We start from the raw sequence: 27471 nt of genomic DNA on the forward strand, positions 1-27471 counted from the left end.
TTATAATATTCTAAGAAACATGGCACTGTTAAATAAATGAAAAAGTCATACTTATGCAGAGGCTGCAGAAAGCTTTAGTTTTAATGTATGATTTTTGTTTTATCTAAAATATTCAAATTTAATAATCCCATTTTCTTGAATCAATATGAGATTGATACATGAATTTCCCCATGTGCACATACAGAATATTACTTTCACCCAATTGTTCCTTGAGAAAGAAATATGTTCAGAAAAAATATGTCTGAACACTAATTCACAAAAAGTATAGAAATATTTATACTGCTAAGTACTGCTTATTCCAAGCAATAACAGAGGTTTGTCTACATACTATTGTGAATATTACTTTTCTCAGAACTCTAAAGATTAATATTGCACAAGTTCTTTGTAGATTTCAAAGAAAGTTTCAGCAACATTATATCAAAAAAAACTATGATGGATTCTATGGATACAAATTGGTAGAATAGTTAAAAAAGACCTTTCAACTGTAAAGGCATTCTTTATGGAGGATGGAATAGTAATCTCTGATAATACTATTTATTACCAGAGGAAATGAAAAAAAGCTCTGTTGCTAGGAAACATTTATATCTCAAATACTTTATTATGCAAGATAAAGTTAAACATTCATTTTGTTTACAAAATTTGTTCTAATTAGGTAATCTCATCATTAGGTATAATCTAATAAATTCAAACAGTAGTATCACTGTTTGAATTTATTATATTACACCTGATGATGACTGTTTAAGACAGTTGAAAATATTAGTTTGTCTATTAAAGTGTATGTTTTGCTGGATTTTTGGTGTTGGTCTGTAAATTTGTACTTCATCCAGTTTTATAAGGTGTTTGTTTATATGCTTATTCATTTAAAATTACTATTCCTTAATGTACCAGAGCTGAAGTTGAGTCAAACAGTTAACATTTCTCAAAATAAAAACATTTCAATTTTCTTAATTAGCAGAAGTATGAATTTTTCATTTGTTTATCTCTAGAAACCCTTCTATCAGTGAGCTGTGTGTGTCAAACATAATAATAATCTTTGTCAACAGAAACTGCTTCCAAAAATATTAACTATAGAATTTAACCAAAAATTCTACAAAGATTGACTTTTAGAACAAAAGCTTTTTCTATATATTAAAATTTTATTTCATGTTTAACTGATTATTAATTATAGGAATATACACAACTTTATAAACAAGTACATCTATATCGTCATGTAATAAACTGTAAAATAAGTTTGTACAAGAAATTTTTTAAAATTTAATAAATAGATTTTGATATTTTGTAAGGTATTTGCAATAAGCATCCATTTAATCTATGGAAAAATCTACAGAAAAGTTTACAAAAATCCATAATTCTTGTAAATATGATTTCCTTATTAAGAAAATTAATAAGGAAGTTAAATATATTAAAGTGTTGCTGCTGAAAAAAGTGTGAATGGTTTAATTTATTTTAATATATTATTTTCTAAATATATTTCAATTTTCCAATTCTTTTTTAAAAGTCTATGGAAAAAATAAAAATAGCTTATTTAAATGAAAATAAATTTACTGTATTAGAAAAAATAATTATTGAAAATTTTTCTTTCAGTAAATTGCAATATTTGAATATGTATATGCATATTTATAAGTTAATTGAATATTCATATAAATAATGTTTTCAGAAATAAAATAAAATTTGACTTACATAAGCCTGTAACCGATGTGAAACGGCAAAAATTCTAACTCACAAACATTTTCCAAACACCTTCCGTAGATGACGTTATTGTGGTATGGAAAACAACACCAAACTTGGCACAATTCGTTGAAGCGATGAATGATAATCCATACAGGCTGTCACTCGAGGTGGATCAACATAGCAACACTAATGTCCACTTCTTAGATGTAAATATCAGAATTCAAGGACCCAACATTCACACTATTGTCTATCAGAAGCCGTGTGCAAGCCCCACATACATACCGAGTGACTCACGTGACCCGTTTCAATACAAATTGGCCGCTTTTCGATCTTTAGTTAGAAGAGCATGTTCTCATTCATCTACACAAGAAGCACTTAGAGAAGAGTTAACACACATTGAGAAGATCGCTGACATGCATGGCTACCACAATCTTGTACCAAGAATCGCAGAATGCCATGAAAGGGCACTGATGTCGCACAACACTCCTATGACGACATTGGGAGACAACCACAGCATTGATATGAAAAGAATATTGCTTACATTCAACCATATCTTGAAATCGGTATATACAGCGGTTGCCAAAAGACGTAATGTCAACATTGCTTACAAGAGGGGCCCAACTATCTTTGACATACTACGCAATGGAAAGGACCCGCCTGACCCGATCAAATCACAGGGAATATATCGGACCCCTGTTCGTAATGATAGATTCGGTAGGGATTTAGTCTATATAGGATCTACGAAACGCTCGATGGGCGTGAGAATAAGCGAACACAAAGCAGACATACGACATAACAGAGCCACCACATCACTCTCGGTTTATGCTTCTGACCCTGATATTATGGTTGACTTCGCAGGGGCAAAGTTAATAGTTAGAACAACACAGAGAGACCACCTCAAATGGTTAGAGATGGTGGAGATATATAAGGCGCATACTACATCTGAGTGCATTAATTCATGGAAGGAGATGGCTCTTTCGATCGCTTGGCAAGCCGTTCTACATAGTGACTCATAAAGATAGATCTAATATCTGATGATGCGGGGGACACGTGACGTCAAATGTTAGAATATTGCATCGGATGAAGAACGAGAAAAAAATTAAATGAGGATTAGAAGATTTAATGGGAAACCGAACAACGGGGAACACGATGTGTACAACGCGTGCGCAATGGACGTCGCGCATTCGAACTATCATCGATCGTTTTATTTTAAATTTATTTTAAATTTTATAACAGTGTTCCAGAATATGGAAAAAAATCCAGTTTGAATACCTGATGAAGAACACGGAAGGTGTTCAGAAAATGTTTGTGAGTTAGAATTTTTGCTGTTTCACATCGGTTACAGGCTTATGTAAGTTGAATTTTATTTTATTATATCACCCGGTGTGCCTGTTGGAGTTATATGTTTTCAGAAATTTATTTAATCATCTATTTTACAACAAATAAAATACCATATATGAATTGATCATTTGTTTGATCTAAACTTGCAAAACATTCTTAGATTCAAAAAAAGCAGCAATTGAACTTCATATTTGAGGATAGAAATCCTATTGTTTGGTTGGAAATTGCTTGGTATAAGTATAAATTGTGTGAAATTGATTAAACAACCTTCAGATCAAAGAACATTAATTATACTAAAATTCAAAGATAATGTAAATTTGATTACTAAAATTTTCTATATTTAATTTTTAAAACAAAGCATTGTTTATACCAGACATGGCCAACATAAGGCCCACGGGCAAGATCCGGCCCGTCTAATGAATTTATGTGACCTGCGATCAGTCTTTCAACTTAAGATATTGAAGTCCGAATAGCTCAATGAAAAATTTTGACTCCTAAACAAAAAAAAAAAAGTCAACTGTGCATTTAGAGGTAACCTTCCACTTCCATTACAAATCTCGTAAGTACAGAGTAGAGTGTTGATAAAACATGATAATGTGAAAAGTGTATCTGTAATCTCTATCTACAATTCAGTCTCACAGACACCACAATGAGATCTCACACCACCTGAAAATCTTCCTAGGGCAGCCTGGTTTGGAGACAATTCAGCCCGGAGACAAAAACTGTTGGCCACCCCTGGCTTATACATGGGTGATTGGTTAACGAACATAATCCATTCCAAGACCATGTTCACTGTCCAAATTGTTCATTAACGGATTATTGATTTACCATAGATTTTTGTGGGAATTTGATTAATTTATTCTGGAGATTCCAAAAATAAAAATTTATATACTTTCTTACTATGTTTATTTACATGTAATAACAAACTAAAAGCTATCTATCCATTTTTTCGTGGATGGCACATCTGTTTCTCAGATGCGATTTTTGTTACTTCTTTATCTGCTAGTGTCTTTTTGATTATATCTTTCTTAGCTAAGGTTGTATCTACTGTAGACCTGCTAAAGTCATCTACCTACAGTATCAGACATCTTCTGCCCACTCTACCTTAGCTATTATCTCTTGCTTAGTTTCTATAGTGAACACAGTTCTTGACACTCCACTCTTTTTAGGCCCCATAATATTATCAGTTTTTTAAATAAAAAGTTTAGAAAAGCACTTAATTTCTCTAAATTTTTGTAACTAGTGCAAAAAAAAAAATTATGTATACAACTGTGAAAGTCTCATTCCATAAACCATGTATAGATGCCACTAAAATAGCTTTACAATCTTAAATGCAGTATTGCTTCTTCTTGTGTTTGTTCTGTCAGGTGTTCATTATCCAAACATGTGTTTGTTGTCTGAACATAAAAATCTTTCACAAAAGTGTTTGTTGTCCGATTTGTTCACAGTCCGAACTGTTTGTTAACTGATCAACTACTGTACTTGAAAAGATTTATTCAATTAGTTATAATAAATTTAAATATCTCTATTTTATTATACATATCTGAAATTAATTTCTTAATATATAAGTTGATATATTAAAATTTTAGTAATAAATACATTAAGCTAGTAATAAGCTTCTTATTCATGTTAAAATCCAAAAGCAAAGTTCTGTTAAATTTATAATATTAATTACTATAATATAGTAGTTCTCAAACACCTTCCTAGTGGAGTAAAAGACTTTCTAGAAGTTCAGAAGAAATTATTTTTTTAATACAACTTCTCCATTACATACTCTCCATTCATTTCATTACATTAAAAATACCTGCAATGTGTTTGTTTATTTCATTAACATTATTGAATAATTAGTTATGATTATCTCTACAATATAGTCATTTTCAAAATTTGATTTCATTTAGTGGTAAGTATCCGCATATGCTATTTTACTTTTTTGTTTTGTTTGAAATGTAGTTGTGTACTAACAAAAGAGTTCTCTCACATCAGTTTTATATTTTAATGAAATATATATCATTTTATAGAGAAGGGAAAAAAGATTCATGTTTTTCTTTTATGTCAGGTCAGCCATTCACAAGAAATAATGTTCTAATGTAATTCTTATAGAAATATAGCACTGATGGTATAGTTCTGGCATTGTGACTGGACTAGGCATATACATATATCCAACTACATGCTCCTATTTTTAAACACGCTAATATATGCATGGCAGAAGTCAGGATGTATGACAGAAAACATTACAAGTTTTCTAATGTTATCAACATTAATTTTACATTTTCCAAAACAAAGTATTCATTAAAAGATTTTGATAGAAATACTTTAATTTCAATTAGTTATATATGCTCATTGTAAACAATTAGTCTTAAAAACTATTTTTCCTTTACATTTACATTAAACAATGAGCAATTATTTATTGTGATATCATCATAATGTTGGATTGCAATTTTTAATCATATTTTTAATTTATTTAACTTAAAATATATGCTCTCCACCTCAAGTTATCAATAGTAGTGGCTTGCCCGTGTACATCATATTTTTCCTTTAACAATAGAGTTGTGCCAGTCATCTAACACCTTCCAGGAGAAAATTTTTGAATTGAAATAACATGACTTCCAGTTTGCATTGGAAGTTTGTACATAGTTAATTTGGGCCTCCTGTTCAAGGTTTCCATATCTGGTCTTGTCTTCATCTATTTAACTCCATTCGAGACTAAAGACAGACTAACAACAGCAGGAATTTATAGGTCTACAATTTTTTCAAATTGCAGCCCATTAAAAAATAAAAACCTCAAGCAAAATCAATCCCTACATATTTCTAGTCTGGCTACAATGCTACTGATGCTATATTTCTATATGAATTACATTAGAACATTTTAGAACCCTATTTCTCAAAACACAGCTGTTTTGAGAAATAGGGAAAAATCTGACAAGTAAAAGAAAAACCAAGGGTCTTCTTATTTTCCTATTCTATTGAATGATATATGTTTTATTAAAATGTAAGACTGACATGAGTAAACCCTTCCTTGTAAGAAATTTTTACTTTTATTAGAATATAATACATCATAAGAAAATTATAGATCAACATGCTTTTACAAAAAACAGGGATATAGAGGCTCTTTAAAAGTTGAGAGGCACTACTACAATATCTAATTTAACAAAATATTCACTTAAAATGTAATTAAAAATAGTTAAATTTTAAAAGGTGATTTTCAATTTTATATTACTGATGGGCAGCTAGATATTAATTCAGTTATATACTTTGTATTCATTTATAAAATTAAATAATTTACATATCTAATNTTTCATTACTCCTATCATTTTTTGACAGCAATTAGGCTTTTGTAAAAATAAAAAAATAAAATAAACAATTTTACCAAACAATTGATTGGTTTCATTTCTTTTTTCATCATTTTTTGATAAGTTAAAAACAAAACACTATATTCTGAAGAAATAGCATATATGACTGACGATTTTAAAAGATAAATTTTCATAATCTTCAACCAACTAAACAATTTATTGTTTTATCCAGAAAACACTCTCAAAATACTGAATAATGATTAAAATAAATACTTGTGAAATTTTTAATTACAAAACAGATCATCTGTCTAGCTTTTTTTTTTATTAGACTTTTTGAGACAAAAATTTACATTTATTAATTTTGATTATTATAAGCTGAACATGTTCTATGAAAGTGAAATTATAAATAGAAATTTTAAAAGAAAAAGATTTAAATAAGGTAACACTAGATAGGTTGGAGGTAATGCAATTTGGCAGTTTGCTATGTTTACACAGTTACAATTTTGTATTCTTTAAAACTCATTTGTAAAAAAGAACTAAGCAAGGATCTGATCTAAAAATCTAAAGGTAGTGATCTAAAAATGTGTGCTGTTTAAAAATTATTTTTTCTCCCAAAGATGTATTTTTTTTTCACATTTCAATTCTACTTTTCCTATATGAAATTATTCAAACTTTAAGACACCATTAAAAATAAATATTGCATTATAGTGAAAATTTTGTTTTAGTTTACTGCATAAGTTGGCGACCCCTCAGAAAACCCGTCGTGACCCCCTTCTGGGTTGAGACCAATAGGTTGGGAACCCGTGGTCTAGATCAAACTCCAGGAACATATTTTACAAAGAGAAATGTTCATTAATTTGAATCTTCTCAAATACATGAAATATAAAACAAAGTCATCCTGTATCCAAATATTTCAAGAAAATTGTTGAAAAAATTTGCAATGAATGATTTAAATAAAAAAACCAAATTTGACAATAAATTTCAAAATTATATTTATATTACTGATTTAATTCAGAACACACAGATAGAAAAAAGTATTTTGAAATTGTAAATTGTATTTTGAAATTTAAAGTAAATTGAAGTATTTCTCAGGTATCAAATATGCTATAAATAGAAAGATTATGGTTATTTCATAAATTTACCTTTATAATTTATTCAACTTCTGCATACAAGATTTTTTTCAAGTTTTGTTTCTATTGACCCCATTTTATAGTAAGCTTTAGAAAAGCTTTTACTTTATAATGAAACATTATAGAAATAGCAAAATCCTTACAATATAAAAGTATAGGATGATTCAGCACCCGTAGAAAGAATTAATGGACCAAATTTTGTTAAATTTAGTTTGCATGTGTTTAAGATCATGGGAAAGAGCTTTATGGGGGGAAAATCACCCTAGGGATTATTTTTAGAATGTGGAATCTATGTCAGATTTACAAAAACATTCATAGTCAACCACAATTAGCTTATTCAGAGACATTTAATTACTGACAATTTTAATGACCAACAATCAGTGTGAACAAAACTGGAATGAAACAATGCTGCTAAAGAGATATCAACAGGTTGTTAGTGTCAATCAGATGATGTGTTCAAAGTGGTGGCCCTGGTTAAAAACAGCAACTTATCTGATAATGCAAAATTCTTAACTGAAGTATAAAAGTGTTTTGATGAAATTTTGTCATATGTACTGCAACTAAAACTTACAATTATAATTTTCATTAAAACTGTCAATAATTAAATGTGTCTGAATAAGCTAATTACAGTTGACTATAAATGTTTTTTCAAAACTAACTGACATGGGCTACATACAGCACCTATAGTGGTAATTTCAGAACTATTTTTTCCCCTCCTCAAAGTTGTTCACTATGTACAAACCAAATTTAACAAAAGAAACAAATTGTCCATTGGTTCTCTCTACAGAAAGTGCTGAATAGAATAACTTTAATTTGACTCACCTTTGTACAATAAGCGGAAAATATTAACTGAATTAGTAATATTTAGACTTATATAATTTATTCAAAAACATGATTATGGAGGAAGAAAATAGTGCCATGCATATGATATAATGTTATATGTGATAGTGATATAATGTTTAATGGTATCATAATACTTAAATTTTTTAAGATCTGCAGGAGCCATACAAATCATCCATGTATGAATAATGTGGTTCCTGCTAATCTCAAAAATTCAGTCACTGAATATAACAGTCATGCTTTAACCAGTTTGGAAAAGAAAATAAAAAAATCTATAACTCACAGAAAGGAAAAATAATTACCAACAAACATGTACAGTACCTACATAAATGTCCAGTTAAAAAAAATTATAAACCCAAGTGAAACATTACTGATTTTGGTCTGGCAATTAATGTGTTAAGCTAGGCATTGGAAATAATAATTTGATAGTATTATCCATGGTGGATGACATTTTCCACAAGTTAAATATATAAATTTTGCCAGACAGAAAATTTGGTATGTGCCATACCAAAATGTTCACCTGTGGTCACTTATTAATTACCATTAGGAAAAGCATATGTCATCCAGAATTACATGGCTCAAAATAAGACACCCAATTTTATCAATTTGGATAAGTTAGAATTACATTAACATTGTTCCAAATTTGAAGTATGTAATCATTATTAGATGACAATCTTTGCAAAAAATTTTGACAGAAGGAATTTTATAGTTCAATAAAGCATGCATAATTTTAAGATAAAATCAATTTGTTTCATTACTCCTATCATTTTTTGACAGCAATTAGGCTTTTGTAAAAATAAAAAAATAAAATAAACAATTTTACCAAACAATTGATTGGTTTCATTTCTTTTTTCATCATTTTTTGATAAGTTAAAAACAAAACACTATATTCTGAAGAAATAGCATATATGACTGACGATTTTAAAAGATAAATTTTCATAATCTTCAACCAACTAAACAATTTATTGTTTTATCCAGAAAACACTCTCAAAATACTGAATAATGATTAAAATAAATACTTGTGAAATTTTTAATTACAAAACAGATCATCTGTCTAGCTTTTTTTTTTATTAGACTTTTTGAGACAAAAATTTACATTTATTAATTTTGATTATTATAAGCTGAACATGTTCTATGAAAGTGAAATTATAAATAGAAATTTTAAAAGAAAAAGATTTAAATAAGGTAACACTAGATAGGTTGGAGGTAATGCAATTTGGCAGTTTGCTATGTTTACACAGTTACAATTTTGTATTCTTTAAAACTCATTTGTAAAAAAGAACTAAGCAAGGATCTGATCTAAAAATCTAAAGGTAGTGATCTNACAACCACTCATAATTAGAAAATTAAGTCTCATTTAAATACTGGCCTCCCTTCAATGGTTGAGCCATTGATGCCAGCTAAAACATGCAAAAATTTAACAAAATAATATTAAAGTAGCCGTTCCTGATGTTTGGACTTATACCGAATTGGATGTATACCAACCTTTCCCATAATAATAGCCAAATATTGTAGTGCCACATCACTAGCGGACATTTGAAATTTGCCGACTAGAACGGTCGGTTAACTGATGCGACAGTTAATCAGGGGTCGGATAATCAAAGCCCTACTGTAATAAAATTTTACTTACAAATTAAAATCAGAAGAAATTTAACAAAGTTATAAACTGTTGCACTGCGAATGTCTAGCCTGGTCTAGTATACCGATAGTGCTACTTGTTCATAGATGGCGCGTATAATTGAATTAAGTCGTATAATGAGCAAAATTTGTTTCGTCCAAACAGGACGTATTCTAAAGCAGACATATACCGAGATACCACTATACTGGGTTGTAATGTAAATATTCTAGATATTACTACTAGTCACCCCAGAGACATTTTCCAAACAAAATTAAAAATAGTTACAATTTTAGATAATGAAAATAAGCTAAGTATCAGCTATAAGTAATAGATATGTATATATCCATGGTGCGGTTTACTTTATATTACTTTTAAAAAATCAATTTAATGTTTTAAGTTTTAGATCGACATCTTAAAACAGAAATGTAAAAATCCTGAAGAGGGGTGCAAATTAAAGAAAATATTGCACCCGAAATGCATAGAAAATAAAGAATACGAATAAAAGCTTTGTCTCTGATTAAATGCGGTCCAGGCAAAAAAACGGGGGTTATTTAGGTACAATTAACCCATGAAGTTTTTTCATCAATTTTGAGGAAATATTTTTGAAAAATTGATTTTTTAAAAGTAAAAGCTAAGTATCATTTTAGAATTTTATAAAATTATGGCATGTCATTCAAGCTTTACCTGGTGCATAAAAACTAAAAACATATTTGAATTAAGAATGGAAAAATCACTATTGGTTTATGAAATACCATGAATGCAACATAAATCACAATCATTTTGTTGTTCATTGTTATTATTTTAATTGCAAACAGAAAAACTGATTTTTAACTAAAAATTCAGCATATTTATACTTCCTGGCCTCCAGCAAATGTTTATGTTTTGTGTATAAAAATAGACATTACAAATATTTATTTTTTGTTAATATTTGAAGCAGTTGAAACAAACAACAGATCACCAATTATCATTAAATAAATTCCATTGCATTATATAAACTAAAAATTAGGTTACATAGACTAGATTATTATTCCCCTGGCCTAATTTATGATCTAGTTTTACTTTATCTTAAACTTAAAATATTACAATAAATTAACATAACTTAATGCTTGTGATAATATAAGCATTAAATGAAAGATTATTTTTTGGGATTGTTTATCAAGTTATTTAGGTATTTATTGTTTAAGTATATAAATTACAAGTGTTTAAACATTTGTTTTTGATAATCATTACTTTCAAATAGCTTATTACAAATGCTTTGTTATTGTCAAAAACATACTTAAAATTTTCAACTCATTCATCTAAGAGGACAATTAACCTATTTCATATTCATTAAAATACATTTTCATATTATGAATATTTCATATTGATACAAAATACTGTTTGGTAATTTGCTATTCTCTTTACTTTGAAGACAACTTACAAGTTTAACTATTATTATTAGTTTGTTTTAAAACATTTGCATTAATATTCACAATTCCAGCTAAATTAGCATTTAGCTGTGAAATTTCTAATTAGCACAAATAGGGAAAAATGAATAACCTGTGTTAAGAATTTAAGATGGCCAAAAGACACTAAATATTATTGTCATGGACCATAATGTACCAAATGGAATAGAAAATAATATGCTTGCATCATTTTACTAATGAAATCAAGGGACACTTCAATTATGCAAGTTTTACAATATACAGTCGACCCCCCTATAACGTGGGTTCCTATAACGGAAATTCCTATAACGTAGTGAAAAAATTGCGGCAGTATTCGTATAAAGGGACTCGTAAAATGTCGTCGCCAACTCGTGTCGCGACAAGATTGGTCGAATCTGGACCAATAGTGGATGAGCAGCCGAACTACTTTCCGCCGTCCAGCGCCACGCTACGGAAAGTTTAGGCGGGTAAATTGAGTTTGCTATCGTCTGTACAGTATTATATATAAATTAGGTACTGTACATATAATTATATATTAATTATATATAAATTAGGTACTGTATATATAATTATATATTAACTTAATTTATTGTAACTTTATTATAATTATATATATACTTTCTGCCGTCTAGCGCCACGCTACGGAGAGTTTAAGCGAGTAAGTTGAGATTATTATCGTCTGTACAGTATGTAAATTATGTACCGTAAGTCTAATACAGCACTAATTTTATACATTTCTTGTGAAAGAAACATTTCTTATTCAATGGCCATAAAAATTATTTCTATTAATGATGTCTCCAAAGGTCAACAAATTTTTCGCAGAAAAATAATTTATCAGAAAATGCGGCCGCCGTTTGGTGCGCTGCTCCATGACGAAAACAAGCGTAAGAAATGGAGTCGTCGAATGGTGCACACTTGGTAAGTAATCCTACAATTTTTTGTTTATAGCATAGTTTATACGGATTATTCCCAAAAAATTATACGTGTTTTGGAAAGGTTGAGTCGAATTAGTCTAGAATCGGTTAATTTTATAGAAGAAAACCTTTTAAACAGCCATAGTCCGTAAACTTCACACATGTCGGGCTGTGATTGGCTCATGTATTTAAGGATTCCTACAACGTAAAATTCTTATAAAGTGGAATGTAGCTAAGTGTTATTGGGGGGGTCTACTGTAATTCCATGGTAAAATTTTATAATGTTTTATATTTATATAACATGTAAATATCTGAATATTACACTATGTGATGATTATTATTACTCCAAAGATTCAATAAGCACTTCTGATAGTGGTACAACTTAATTCATTCAAAGATTCAAACCCAATTCTAAATTCAAGTAGCATGGTATAACATGGTAGTTCAGTTCCTATAAAACTTTCTAGTGCAAAGCTGTTATATAGAATTAAATACCAATATAAAAGAGGAATGAATCCCAAAAGCCAAAATTTTAATAAAAATCTGCCAAATTTGCAAAGTAGATGAAGTAACATAAATTCTAATTTTCTGTTAATTTTTCTTCATCTGAACTGTTGCTTCATTTAAATGTAAACTTTAGCAACATATGATACATTTTTCCCTTTATTCAAGACAATTCAAAATTACTTTCCATAAAATCAGACACTAAAGTCTATTTTGAGCACTGCTTTTTTACTATCATTCAGTTTAATTTAGGAGTGGAATTTAATTTACAACAAAGAAATTATTTCAGTAATTCCTAAGAAAAAGTTCAGTAACACATACTCACAAAAATTAATAACCAATTAAATCAAAATAACTTTAATAAAATCTTAAAAGTCATAATATTTAATGGTCTCAAACAAGCGAAAGTTCAACAGCACACAACCTAACAAAGATTTCCCAATATTGTTGGAATTTACAATTTTATTTTTATACAGCTAGCAAATCAACAACAAAGATTTGCAACAAATTGAAAATGTCAAAAAATTACATTAACATAATAGCAAGTTTTCCTGCAAAAAAGCTCAAACAATATTAAGAAAGATGCCCAAAAGCAAAATACTCCAAAAACTTGAAAAATCAATTATTGTGTACCTGTCATCATGCTTAATTAGTATTGTAAATTCCCAACATATAGTATGAAATACACTAGAACCTAGGCAGTTTTTGTGCAAGAAATGTTATGTAATTATTATAAAATGTTTTTCAAGCAGAATACTGAGCAATATCAATAAAGGACATTAAATTACTCATGATTACAAATGCATAACTTTATTTTTAATCTTTTTGGAAATAAAATTTTTTGGCTTTGGGGAGCACACAGTGTGTCACAATTCTTTAAGTGTTAAAACAAACTGTTATTGAAGTTTTGTGTTATTACAGTCAAACTTTGAATTTAAAATATCTTACTATATAACTTAACTTCATTTATAAGCATAAGTTAAAATGCATAAAAAGCATAAGTTAAAATTTGTTTACATTTTTCTGAACTTCCAGCAATACAAATAGATTTGCAATCCTTTACAATTATTATTGTTGAATTTTCTTTATAAACAAACTACTGTAGTTCTAAAGGTGGGTAATAGATATTAGAAGTTTCAAGAACAATTCAATAAGACCATCATTAATCAAATTCTTTTCTTAAAATCTGACTAATAATTTGCATTTACTATACAGTAATATCCCGAACTTATGCGATAGGTGGAACAGAGCGATAACCGCGTAAGTCAGGGTATAATTTCGCAATTTGTGTAAAATCCAAGTCAGATGTATGTAAGCTAATAAATGTTCTCGTTAATCTTATCGTGTCTTTTGATTCATTCATGGTTACAACAAATCACTACATAGAGTCTCTCAAGTCTCCGTAGATATAACAAACACAGAAATAAATAACACAAAATAAATTGTAGCTATTTGTCAATTCTGCGCGACACGTCCTAACATGTAAGCTGAACAATAGTGTGGGGGGAGTGAGGAACGTGTAAGCTGAACAATAGTGTGGGGGGAGTGAGGAACGTGTAAGCTGAACAATAGTGTGGGGGGAGTGAGTAATGAAGAGTTGTGTGGCGCTCAAACAAAAGACAAATCAATGAGATTTGAAAATCACATAACTCCGGGTTCGCATAAGTCAGGGTAGCGTGAGTCGAGGTATTACTGTACTTTATCTTTTTTTCAAATAACTTAACCTACAAGTTGACATTGAATGTTAATATAAACAAACTTGCCCTGTTTGCAGTTGTCATTTTAAATTTATCATATATAATCTCTATAGTTCACTGAAATCATCAATAATTTGGTGTGTGAGTTAACTATATTCTAACATAACACTGCATGACTACAATATATCAAATTGCAGAAAATAATTAGCTGAAGATAAAAAATTACATCTGATTTGTTGAGAGTGAATTATTGAAAACTCTCTTCGTCATTACATAATTACATAAAAGTTTGCATGGTCCAAAAATGAACATCAAAGAAAAATTTTCAGAAACTAAAACACTTTAATGTTAAATTAAGATCTTTTACTTATGCTTCAAAGCTCTTTTTAAGCTTCATTTTTCAAATGCATCACTTGAATCTCTGAATGAAACCAAATACAGTAGTTTTATAGATTATCTCTAAACATTCTAAAAACTGTTTTTGTTTTAGAAAATTCAAAGCAGTTTACTTAGTGAAGCTAATTAAACAGTCTTATTTATTTTTTGAAAATTTGTGTATCATAATCAAAAATATTTGTCTTCATTAAAAAAAAAAGCAGAATGAACTAATTAAATCATCAGTTTATGCACACAAAATAATTATAGTTAATCAATATTGGTCAATAATAGCTTAGTTTTTTATATATTAATCCAAATTGCATTGTTAAATCTAGGATTTTGTTTCAATTGGCACTTCAAGTTTATCAAATTAACTTCTATTACATTTCTACATTGTTTTAAGAAAAAATCTGTTTTGTCAAAATTTTTTGTCGAACTCCTCTGATTAAATTTATAAAAGTTTATTACAAATAAATTTATACTTACTTTTGAACATTTTTTATCCTTTTAGTATTAACAGAATCAGTTATTGAAGTATTTTCGTTTTCTATAGAAAAACTTGTTCTTGTAGAATCAAGTTGTGAAGATCTCCTTGAAGGAATTTGTTTTGCTACACTAAGATTTGTGTCAATTCTACTTTTAATCTCTCTCTTAGTTTTAACCTTGGATTTTTCTTCTGCTAAACTTGCTGCGATTTTTGAAGTGACATCATCCCATCGGTTCTTTTTAAGACGATTTGTTTTTTGAGAATTTTCATTGTTTTTTGGCGTTTTTGACACTGATGTTTCGATCATAAGTTTTATTTTTGAAACAACATTCTTTTTCGGTCTTTTTTCAGAAGTTTGTAAATTCTCATTCTGAGTTCTTGCTTTCAATATATTATCCTTCTTAGTTTTATTTGGTTCTTTTGTCTTAATCCATGTTTTATTTTTTAATAAATGCTTTTGTGTGTCTGAATTTTCTTTCAAAGAGTTCTCTTCTTTACCAGAAATGATAAAACTATTAGTTTTTTCAACTCCTGAAAATTTTCTTTCACTTAAATCTATTGTTTCATTTACAACAGTAATATTTTTATCATTATTATTATTATTAGTAGTAGTAGTAGTATAAATTGTAGTAGTAGTTGAGTCACAGACTGAATTAAGTGAAGATGTCACAGTTTGAGACACAGTAACATCTTTAGCTAAATCTTCAGAAACATTTTCTGAAATAATTTCTTTTAAAGTATCATCTTGCTTAGTGGTCAAAATGACATTTCTTTGATCTTCATTTTGATTGTTCCGTTCAACAACTGTATCCATTCCATTACTTTCAACAGTAAAATCAGATACCATTTTACACTCTCCATCAGTTTCCATTTCACTTTCAGTAGTAAAGCCAACTCCACCAGAATCAGTAAAAAAATCTGAATCACTCATTTCTATTTGATGTCTCTCATTATCCTCAAGACCCATATTTCTATTACTATTGTATATAGAATGGGTAGGAATTTCTGAACAAGGTGATGGTACTGCAGCACTTATTTCACTCTGCACATCAAAATCTCCATCTTCTTGATAACCTGTATCTGTACTTCCAGTTGTATAAGTTGAAGCTGGTCTTTCAACCTTTATAACTTCAATATCAGATTTCATTAAAACATTTGTATCACTACATATAGGAATATTATTTGTTAAAAAGTTATTTTCAGAAATTTCAGAATCAATGGTCAAAGGAGCATTATTGCAATTATTGTCAGAAATATGTTGCATGTTTAAATTTTCAATGGAAATCTGTAGATTTTCATTCGATATAGCTGAAACTTTTTCTTTATCATCATTCAAGGATTTTAACTCACTGTCAAAATTTACATCATCTCCATCAATTTGGTTGGAAAATGTTATATTATGTATAAATGAACATGAAGGTATTTCTTCTTGATCAATTTCATTTATTTTTCTTTCAATATTCTTATTGTCAGTAACAATATCTCCCAAAGTTGTATCTGTTTTGGTTTGATCTTTCATTACCAATTTCAAATTCTTATCATAAGAATCAACACCCATATTAAACTCTGAAGAACCAATTAATGGACTAGAAGGAAATTCTGATTTTAAAGTCCTAGTATTTCCATATGGTGTTGAAGTTTGTCTGGAATTCTTTGAAACTTCATCAAATTCATCATTGTTGTCTATAGTATTTTTTGTGCTTTTAGGAAGTGTCCTAGATTCATAGAGTAGATCTGCACTTTCAAAATCATTTTCCCTATTTTCAGCTAAAATCTGTACATATGGATCATTCAAATGAGACAAAGTTTCTTTAACTTCATCTTCTGGTATATCATCAATATTATCACAGGATGCCATTTTTGGTATTCTAAACATATCTCCATCAAATACTATCACACCTTGTTGGTCTATAGAAAAATCTTTCATTTGGTTTGGAGTCAAAATACCTAAACTTTCATCTAAAGATGGTTGATCATCATCTATATCATTAATATCAAATGCATCTTCAAAGCTCAGTTTTTTTTCTGATTTTAAAAAATTACATTCATTCTCTTTTGGTTCTTCTTTACCTTTCTCAAATTCTGTAGTAGTTTCCAATGTAAAAGTTGAATTAAGATCAGAAATTAATTTTAAGCAGGGATCACTTAATTTATTAAAATTATCATTTATAGGAGATAAATCTACATCAAATGNTTGTATATACTACTACTGCTAATTTTTTTCTTGTAAAATAGAAAAACAGCACTAAACACTAAGAAAATATTTCACAAAAAAACAAAGATCTCCAGAAATAAAACTTAATCTACTAACCACTACAAATTAATATTTCACAATAATTTAGAATTTGGTCTTTTACTTCAAATTCTTTATAATTATGAAGCATTTCTCAATTTAGAAAATTTTAAATAGTTTTAATTAGGGTTCAGAAATCCATTTGTATATACTCCATTGGTAAATTGTTAGAAACAGATAGCAAGTGATTTTTTTTTCAGCCACATTTTAAATTCATTCAAAATATGTTCTTAGTGTAAGTATTTTAGTGGCTTCATTTTAAATTATGCAAAGAAGTTATTTTTGTATCTTATGTAGTTGTAACCAAGAAACATACTTTTTGATTCTGGTACAGTAAGAAGCAAAGAATACCGTATTTTTCGCCGTATAAGACGCAGGCACTTTTTTCCCCCCGATTTTGGAGAGAAAAAGTGCGTCTTATACGGCGAAAAATACGGTATGTTGCTTTGTTTTTATCACAAGATTTAACACACTTTTTTATCATCATCAATCTAAAAATTATTTATACAAAATATATCAATACTGTGGGCAAGTAAAACATTTTTAGTGGTTAGTAGATTTAAGTTTTATTTCTAGAGGTCTTGTTTTAATTATTGTTTACTATTATTATACTTTATGACTGAATAGTAATGAATAAAAAATTACAAAAGTAACAAAATATAAAAATAAGAGATATTTAAAGTGAATTTAAAGAAAGTTAATATTAAGATACAAAGTAAGATTTCATTAGAAAATACTATTAACTGTTAAAGAATATTTCACAAATTACCATAATTTTCATTATTATTCTACAAGTTAAATAAGTCAGTTTGATAAGTTTAATTTTGAATATATCCATTTATTNTTCATTTACAACAGTAATATTTTTATCATTATTATTATTATTAGTAGTAGTAGTAGTAGTATAAATTGTAGTAGTAGTTGAGTCACAGACTGAATTAAGTGAAGATGTCACAGTTTGAGACACAGTAACATCTTTAGCTAAATCTTCAGAAACATTTTCTGAAATAATTTCTTTTAAAGTATCATCTTGCTTAGTGGTCAAAATGACATTTCTTTGATCTTCATTTTGATTGTTCCGTTCAACAACTGTATCCATTCCATTACTTTCAACAGTAAAATCAGATACCATTTTACACTCTCCATCAGTTTCCATTTCACTTTCAGTAGTAAAGCCAACTCCACCAGAATCAGTAAAAAAATCTGAATCACTCATTTCTATTTGATGTCTCTCATTATCCTCAAGACCCATATTTCTATTACTATTGTATATAGAATGGGTAGGAATTTCTGAACAAGGTGATGGTACTGCAGCACTTATTTCACTCTGCACATCAAAATCTCCATCTTCTTGATAACCTGTATCTGTACTTCCAGTTGTATAAGTTGAAGCTGGTCTTTCAACCTTTATAACTTCAATATCAGATTTCATTAAAACATTTGTATCACTACATATAGGAATATTATTTGTTAAAAAGTTATTTTCAGAAATTTCAGAATCAATGGTCAAAGGAGCATTATTGCAATTATTGTCAGAAATATGTTGCATGTTTAAATTTTCAATGGAAATCTGTAGATTTTCATTCGATATAGCTGAAACTTTTTCTTTATCATCATTCAAGGATTTTAACTCACTGTCAAAATTTACATCATCTCCATCAATTTGGTTGGAAAATGTTATATTATGTATAAATGAACATGAAGGTATTTCTTCTTGATCAATTTCATTTATTTTTCTTTCAATATTCTTATTGTCAGTAACAATATCTCCCAAAGTTGTATCTGTTTTGGTTTGATCTTTCATTACCAATTTCAAATTCTTATCATAAGAATCAACACCCATATTAAACTCTGAAGAACCAATTAATGGACTAGAAGGAAATTCTGATTTTAAAGTCCTAGTATTTCCATATGGTGTTGAAGTTTGTCTGGAATTCTTTGAAACTTCATCAAATTCATCATTGTTGTCTATAGTATTTTTTGTGCTTTTAGGAAGTGTCCTAGATTCATAGAGTAGATCTGCACTTTCAAAATCATTTTCCCTATTTTCAGCTAAAATCTGTACATATGGATCATTCAAATGAGACAAAGTTTCTTTAACTTCATCTTCTGGTATATCATCAATATTATCACAGGATGCCATTTTTGGTATTCTAAACATATCTCCATCAAATACTATCACACCTTGTTGGTCTATAGAAAAATCTTTCATTTGGTTTGGAGTCAAAATACCTAAACTTTCATCTAAAGATGGTTGATCATCATCTATATCATTAATATCAAATGCATCTTCAAAGCTCAGTTTTTTTTCTGATTTTAAAAAATTACATTCATTCTCTTTTGGTTCTTCTTTACCTTTCTCAAATTCTGTAGTAGTTTCCAATGTAAAAGTTGAATTAAGATCAGAAATTAATTTTAAGCAGGGATCACTTAATTTATTAAAATTATCATTTATAGGAGATAAATCTACATCAAATGTTGTATTGAGTGCATCTTGATCTTTTACTATAGTGGTCTCTGAAATTTCAGCTGGCTTGTCCAATGTAAATGTACTATTTAGATCATCTTTATCTAACACATCTGCTTTTGCATTTGTTTCTGGGAATGCTACTGTCAAGCTCTCTGTAGAGTGCGTGGTTTTATCTATTAAGAGTGATGATGGCATAATTTTTGCAGATTCTTCTTTTTCATTCCTTACAAATGTATCACTGCATAAATTTTCACAGTCTTTTAATTCCTTTACAGATAAATTTTTGTTATCTTTGCCAAAGCCAGAATTCCTTCTTAAAACAAATGACAAACATTGTTCAGAATGGCTATCTTTTTTGGTTCCAACGTAATTTGGAAAAGGTATTCTACTTTCTTGATCAGCACAGAAAGTTAAATGACTTAGTGATTCTTTTGGAGAACTAGTCCTTCTAAAATCTGTTAAATTCTTATATGAAAATTTATGCACTTGTTGAAAATTATCAACTCTAAAATTTGATGATACTGGCTGTTGGGCATTGTGTGGTGGTTCAGCATTAGAAATAAGCTGAACTTTAGACACAGGTGCAAAAATACCATGATTTTCTTTACATTGAAAATATTGAACACCCTCAATAATGCCATTATTTTTTCCAACAGGCTCATCTAATTCAATTCCACACCATATCCCATCAGCAAATTTCGTCTCTCCATAGTATCTCAGTATTCCTTTTTTAACTCCACTTATACAAACTGGATCTCCTAATTTTAAATCACATTGTTTAAATTCTGTCTTAGGAACATTCTCTTTACAAAAGACTTTTGATTGTTTCTCCAACTGTTCAAATTCAGCTTTCTCCGCAACACAAGACTCTTTAACAAAACCAAATTTGTTTGTAGTCAATTGCGGTGGTCTTAACTTTGAAATTCCCTTCTTTCTTCCATGATACAGATTTCGATTTTCATTTGCCTAAAAAAAAATATAAATAAAAATTAAAGAAAAATCATATAAAACATCAGAAAAAAAATCCAATATCAAATTTTATATTTTAATAAAATTATAAAAAAACTTCTTTAAAATTAAATAAATAGTTATTCTATATTATAAGATTTACTTTTTTTTTCAATTGGCAAAGAGATTACATTAGGTAGATTCTAGTGTATAGCATTTTGGGACTGATCTATATTGATGATAACAGCAGATTGATAACATTAAGTGGGATAGGTAAATAAAACTACAATGAGTGAAAATCTTTTAATGTCATAGTCAATGAAAATAAGACATGTTAAAACAGAAATGCAAACTAATAAATAATTATAATTAATAAATCTTCAATATGTAATTCATAAATAATCTCCCTAACATCTTTAATAGCAGCTGGTATATAATTGAAGAAATAAACTGCTAGCAATTTAAACTAATATATATTCACAGTCACCTTTCATATTGGTTCCAGCAGATTACAGTAACAACAATCTGCTGGATCCAATACAAAAGGAGACTGAGTATTTATATCCTTTTCCAACTTCTGAGGGTTTTCTGCACTATTATATTGAGAAAATAATGATTAAAGCAATTAGTGTTAAATGTTTAATGTACTGGTTAAGATAGATATTTATAATTAACAACAATTGTACAACAAAGACTGAGAGGTAAAAAAGTTTAAAACACCTGTATATTTGGAAATAAATGACAACAACCAAATTCTAATTAAAAATATGCTATAAAAAGTACACTTATGTTTTGGGATTTTAATTTTGGATAACAAACAATTAACAATCTTCATGATTACAGTAAACAGAATCTATTATATTTGTAGATATTATTTGTCCTGGCAAACTTTTTTTTTATCAAATATATATTTTTCAATTAATTTTGCCATTGCTAGAGGGGAGATTTTACTTTTTACATATTGAGACAAATGAGTAGCCTCTAAAGAATGGTCAACCCTGCCATGACTGTTAATTCCTAAAGTGCGTGAAAGAGATGAAGTTGGAGGACATTTTTTATGTATTGTCTTTTATGAGAAATTTTTTACAAAATTTTTAAGTTTAAATCCACTATCATTGTCACATGCTTTGCTTTATTGTGTAACAATTTTAAAAATGTAGACAGTTGTATCTGAAGAAAGTGAAAACCAGAATCACAACACAGAATGATTTAATCAACTTTTAAATTTCATGTTTCATTTCCATTTTGTTATTTTTATAGAATCCATGTAAATCTAAAGGTGTCCATTATAAATGATAGAAAAAAAGTTTTTCTCAAAATTTACTTTCAATTGCTGGATTTTTGGTGTTGTTGTCATTAATTAGAGAATTTTTATTAGTTGTTACTCCTCTATCGATAAAATTTTGACATACAATTAAAAAGTGGATTAAGTTCAAGTAACAATAAGAAAGTCATAGTCAAGCAAAATAATTTAATGTTTGAACTATGCTACATGAACAGTTGCTATACCAAAATATTCTTTCAATTACCAGTACAGTGTGTATTTCTATTAATAGGACTTATTAAACTGATATACAAGATTACTGCAAGTCAGTCACAAAGAAAATACCTGCTGAAGAGAGACATACAAGTCCGAAACGCTATATGTATGTGTCCAGGTAAATGTAAATAAAACAATTTTAATCTGTGTGACTGACTTGCAGTAATCTTATATATCAGTTTAATAAGTCCTATTAATAGAAATATACACTGTACTGGTGATTGAAAGAATATTTTGATTAAATTAAGGACATTGAAGCATATTAAATTAAGTTGCTATACCCTTTTCACCATCAAACTGTACAAGGCTTAAGCATTGAAGAGTATCAAACACAGAGTGAATTTTCATGGTGGTATTTAAAAGTGTGAATTAACAGCATTCCATGCATAGCTTTAACAAATGTTTAACACTAATATCATGTATCTCTCTGGTACTCATGCAGCAACTACTATCAACTACGTTAAAAATCTGTATCTTATAGGAAGCTGATGTAACCACCAGACCATAGGACCAAAATTGCTTGTATTGACCCTTCTCTATCATCATTTCATTTTGTTGGTCTACTTTTTTAACCCTTGATATACTAATTCTATTCATTAATCTAGTTCACTTGTTCTAATACCTTTTCTTATCTGGCTGGTATTAGAACTTTGTAACATGATCTTAAAACTATCATCAAATAAACACCAACAATTAAAAAGTGAACTTAGTCCACTTTTTAATTGTTATGTCCTATGATATAATGTCATCAAAAAGTTTAATTTGAAAAAGTCAAGTTTCTGATAATGATTTGATAATTAAAATTTATTATTAGATAAAATAATATCACATATTTATTTCATATATATAAGATTAAACATATTTCTACAAAAAAATTTATATTTGGCATTTATACTTACATGTTCAAATTAGAAAAAAATAAATGCTAAATTCAGGAACAAAACAAATTTTATCTAGAAATTTCTGAATTAAAATTTGTTTTGGTTCCTGAATTTAGTATTTTTTTCTAATAATTTTAAATATATTTCTTACATACGCAGAATAAAGGTATATTATAATAATTAGATACAAAATTGTTATATTTATAGAACATCAATAAAAATACAGTATAACGTCTGTGAATAGAGGACACTGTTGGGACCGAGAAGTTTGTCTGCTATTCAGAGGTACAGTACATGCCAGCAGATATATTGTATTTTAACCCAGTCATTATAAAGTGAAGAATACGGTGGACTGTAAAAACATCAAAATTTGCCTTAGGAATGTAGTGAAAATACAAAAAGTATACGTAGTAAATATATTTAATATACACATACAATATATAATTATCTTTTCAGCTGTAAAAATTACATTTTAATTGAATTCTAAATAGCAAATAGATTGTATAGGATACTTTAATTGAATGGAACATAAAAATTACGACAAAACAGACATTAATTAATTATTAATTCATCAAAAATGACCTGAGCAGAAGTAATGAAAAAAAAAAAAAAAATGAAACTGTTATTATGAACAAAAGGGTGGGCAAAGGTCGGTTTAGGCAATGAGAGTTTGAATGTCGAGTTACAAAGAATATTTGCTAGCCACTTCAAAGGGTAAGAAATGTATTCAGTATTCTTGCATTTATATCATTTACGATCTAAGCAACTAATAAAAATCGATATAGTGATTTGTCTACTTTGTAGTTATCAAGTACGTTTAATTTTTCAAACATTTTTGCTTTTTTAATAAATGATTTATTAATTAAAAATTACTTTAGCCACTGCAAAGCTGTTAAGATCATAAATTATGTCATAAATGCAAGAAAACCAAATATCTTTCTACACTTTAAAGTGACTGGCAAATCGTCTTTGTAAAACAATATTTGAACTTTCACCAAATAAATATTGTCGTCTTAACCTTAAAACTGTTTCTTTTTCATTACTGCCTTGCTACAGTTCTTTTCTGAAGTTATTCATTCATTTGACAAGTTCACATTTCTTGGTACCATAAGCTTGGTAATCCTACAATAAGATAGAAGTTTAACAACATTAATACGTATGACAAATGGCAATTGATAATTTAACCAGATTAGTCTTCTCTAACAGATAAAGAATATTGTTTGGATTTTTACAACTACCCTCCACCCCTATTCCTATTTTAAGCCAGTCTTTATTTGATGCCTATGGTCAAAATTCATCCTCTGAAAGAGTATTTGAACTGATTCTTTGTTCTAGTTTTAAAATATTACTTCTTTCAAAATATTTAAAGCCGGACTTTGTGTTTTTGTAAGGTAGGTTATTGACAACAACATCCATTATTCAGTGTGTCTGTTAGAAGTAAATATTATAGATGTCCTATTTGAAGGGTCTGGGGATTGTAAAAATATCTGTTAAGCGGGGATGTCTGCTATTCAGGAGTGTCCATTAATGGAGGTTTCATTGTATATTATTGTGAAAGACCAAAATTAGAGAATGTCAATATTCTCCGTCAATATTTGGTCTTTCACCAACAAAATATGTTGGTGAAAGACCAAATATAGTATTTGGCTATATTATTATACATTCGAATAATCGCCAGTGTATGTCGACAAGCACAGATAAGCTTTGGTGGTGGTCGAAACAATATCCAAGTCGACAGAAAGGCAACAGTCTGTCACCAAATCCTTTGTTCTACCACAATTGGAATCACGTGGTTATCTATTTGTCTCTGGAACACTGCTGTTTGTCAATCTTATGCAAGGTTTGCCAGTACATGAAATGTTTTCTTAAATTTTATTTTTTTTTATCCAATACTCTAATTTACATTGAATGGATACTGCAGTGAACCGAGAACTTTTTTTGAAAAGTTACATGCATTAATTGCAAGTAAACGAGAAGACAATTGTTTTATTTTTCTCAAGAAAAGTACTCTAAAATACTTTCTGAAGTGATTTCTGCTAAAACTAAGTGCAACACACCTTTGGATTACAGACGATTAAAACATTTTGATGTTTCAAAAATTAATGATGAAGAGAAATTAATTGTACCATTAAAACCAGGAGAAATGAATATACAGTATTATGTTACCAATGATAAATTGTTCAGTATACTATCTGAAACTCACAGCAGAACAGGCCATGGATGAAGAACAAACATGCTTAAAAAATTGCAACTTAAACTTAAATACAAAAATATTACATATGAAGTTGTAATGTTGTATTTAAATTTATGTAAACAATATCAAATGAAACAGTGCACCTAAAAAAGATATTGTTGTGAAACCAATGGTCAGTTCGGAGTTAAACTCTAAATGTCAAGTCGATCTGATAGACCTGCAGTCACACAGGAATGGTGAATATAAGTTCATAATGGTGTATCAAGATCATTTAACAAAATTTGTCCAGCTACGACCTTTGAAAACTAAGACAGCTGAAGAAGTAGCATATCACCTTCTTCAAATATTTTTAATATTTGGTGCCCCAGCTATATTGCATTCAGATAATGGTAGGGAATTCTGTAATTAAGTCATATCCAAACTATGCACTATATGGAAAGATATTAAGATAGTTCGTGGAAAGTCTCGTCATAGTCAAACACAGGGCTCAGTTGAAAGGGCCAATTGGGATATACAGAATATATTAACTATATGGATGAACAATAACGATACAAATAAATGGTCAGATGGTTTGATCTTTGTACAATTTGCCAAGAGCACTACATATCATGAAGGAATACACCAAAGTCCTTATGAAGCCATGTTTGGTGTTAAACCAAAAAGAGGCATAGCATCATCATCTTTGCCTGGTGAACAAATCACAAATATTGAAACCAAAGAACAGCTCAAAGAAATTGTTAATACTTTTGAAGAAAATTTGAGCAGTGGCCATAATGAATACCATATTTCAAAGGAAAATATTAAAGAGGAGCTGCAACCCACCACGTCTTCATATCAAGCCAAGTGAACAACACGAAGTTATTTCTATAAAAAGAGCGACCACAAAATATAATCTTCTACTGCAAGCAATGAAAATGTTACGAACTCAAAAGAAAATTTCCCTCTGCTCAAATTGGTAATACTGTATGAATACAAGTCCGTGTTGTCGACTGTGGCCATACGGATGCTGAAATATGTTGCCGGTTGTTGTTGGAATAGAACATTCAGACTTTTATAAATTAGCAAACAAAAATGGTACCCTCAAGTAGCTTTATACCTGTAATCAGTTCATAATTTGTAAAGAAAACTTACTTTCCATAGATGAGATTTCTTCTCAAGAAATATCGTTGAGAGAAGCAGCTACAGCTAATTTGAGAAGTGGAGGGCAAGGCTATACACGTTGTCAATGCAAAAAGAAGTGTTCCACAAATAAATGCAGTTGTAAAAGCAAGGGACTCTTGTGCAATTCAAAGTGTCATAACAGTTTAAGTTATTGCAATAAATAAGATTGTACAACATCAATCACATAATTTATGTGCAAGTTTATTATTCTATTATTTTTTTTTTAATGATTTAAAATGTACTGTTCATTTTAGGTTCAATAGTTTATTTACATGTACTGTTACTTAAGCTTTCTCCTATTTTGACATATTAAAAAGTTGCATTTTTGTCTTAACATAATAAAAATATTTTTATTCAACATACACCATCAGTGCATGCTGAATGTTGACATTTGCCAGTGTAAGCAAGAAATAATGATGTTTAGCAAATATTTCGTACATACGCGAAACGACTGTTTGAATGCTGACATTCATCAGATATCGGTCATTCACAGTAACATATATAATATACTTAGTTACACATACATTTTATGTAACTGATAATATGGAGTTGTTCAATATAAGAGTCAGATTGTATATACTACTACTGCTAATTTTTTTCTTGTAAAATAGAAAAACAGCACTAAACACTAAGAAAATATTTCACAAAAAAACAAAGATCTCCAGAAATAAAACTTAATCTACTAACCAC

General features: G+C 28.9%; 2 protein-coding genes across 4 annotated transcripts in view; one reads left to right on the forward strand and one right to left on the reverse strand.

Annotated features, from left to right (window-relative positions):
• The first annotated feature begins 1805 nt into the window (after positions 1–1805).
• Positions 1806–2687, forward strand: LOC111630618. Its single transcript, XM_023374750.1, has one exon. The coding sequence runs from the start codon at positions 1806–1808 to the stop codon at positions 2685–2687; it is 882 nt and encodes a 293-aa protein (XP_023230518.1).
• A 12411-nt stretch (positions 2688–15098) lies between these two features.
• Positions 15099–27471, reverse strand: part of LOC111630636 (restin homolog) — a 47348-nt gene continuing 34975 nt past the window's right edge. For 2 of the 3 annotated variants that reach the window (XM_023374772.1, XM_023374774.1), the window contains 2 exons: positions 18452–21023; positions 15100–15876 (listed from right to left, as the gene is read on the reverse strand). In XM_023374772.1, the coding sequence (XP_023230540.1) occupies positions 15290–15876; positions 18452–21023 (3159 nt within the window). In that variant the 3' untranslated portion in view covers positions 15100–15289. Of the gene's footprint in view, positions 17476–18451; positions 21024–27471 lie in introns of all 3 variants that reach the window. The other variant, XM_023374773.1, reaches the window with a different exon arrangement.

This window comes from Centruroides sculpturatus, unplaced genomic scaffold (genome assembly GCF_000671375.1).
Source record: "Centruroides sculpturatus isolate CEXI.00-Female unplaced genomic scaffold, Cexi_2.0 scaffold348, whole genome shotgun sequence".
NCBI classification, from domain to species: Eukaryota; Metazoa; Arthropoda; class Arachnida; order Scorpiones; family Buthidae; genus Centruroides; species Centruroides sculpturatus.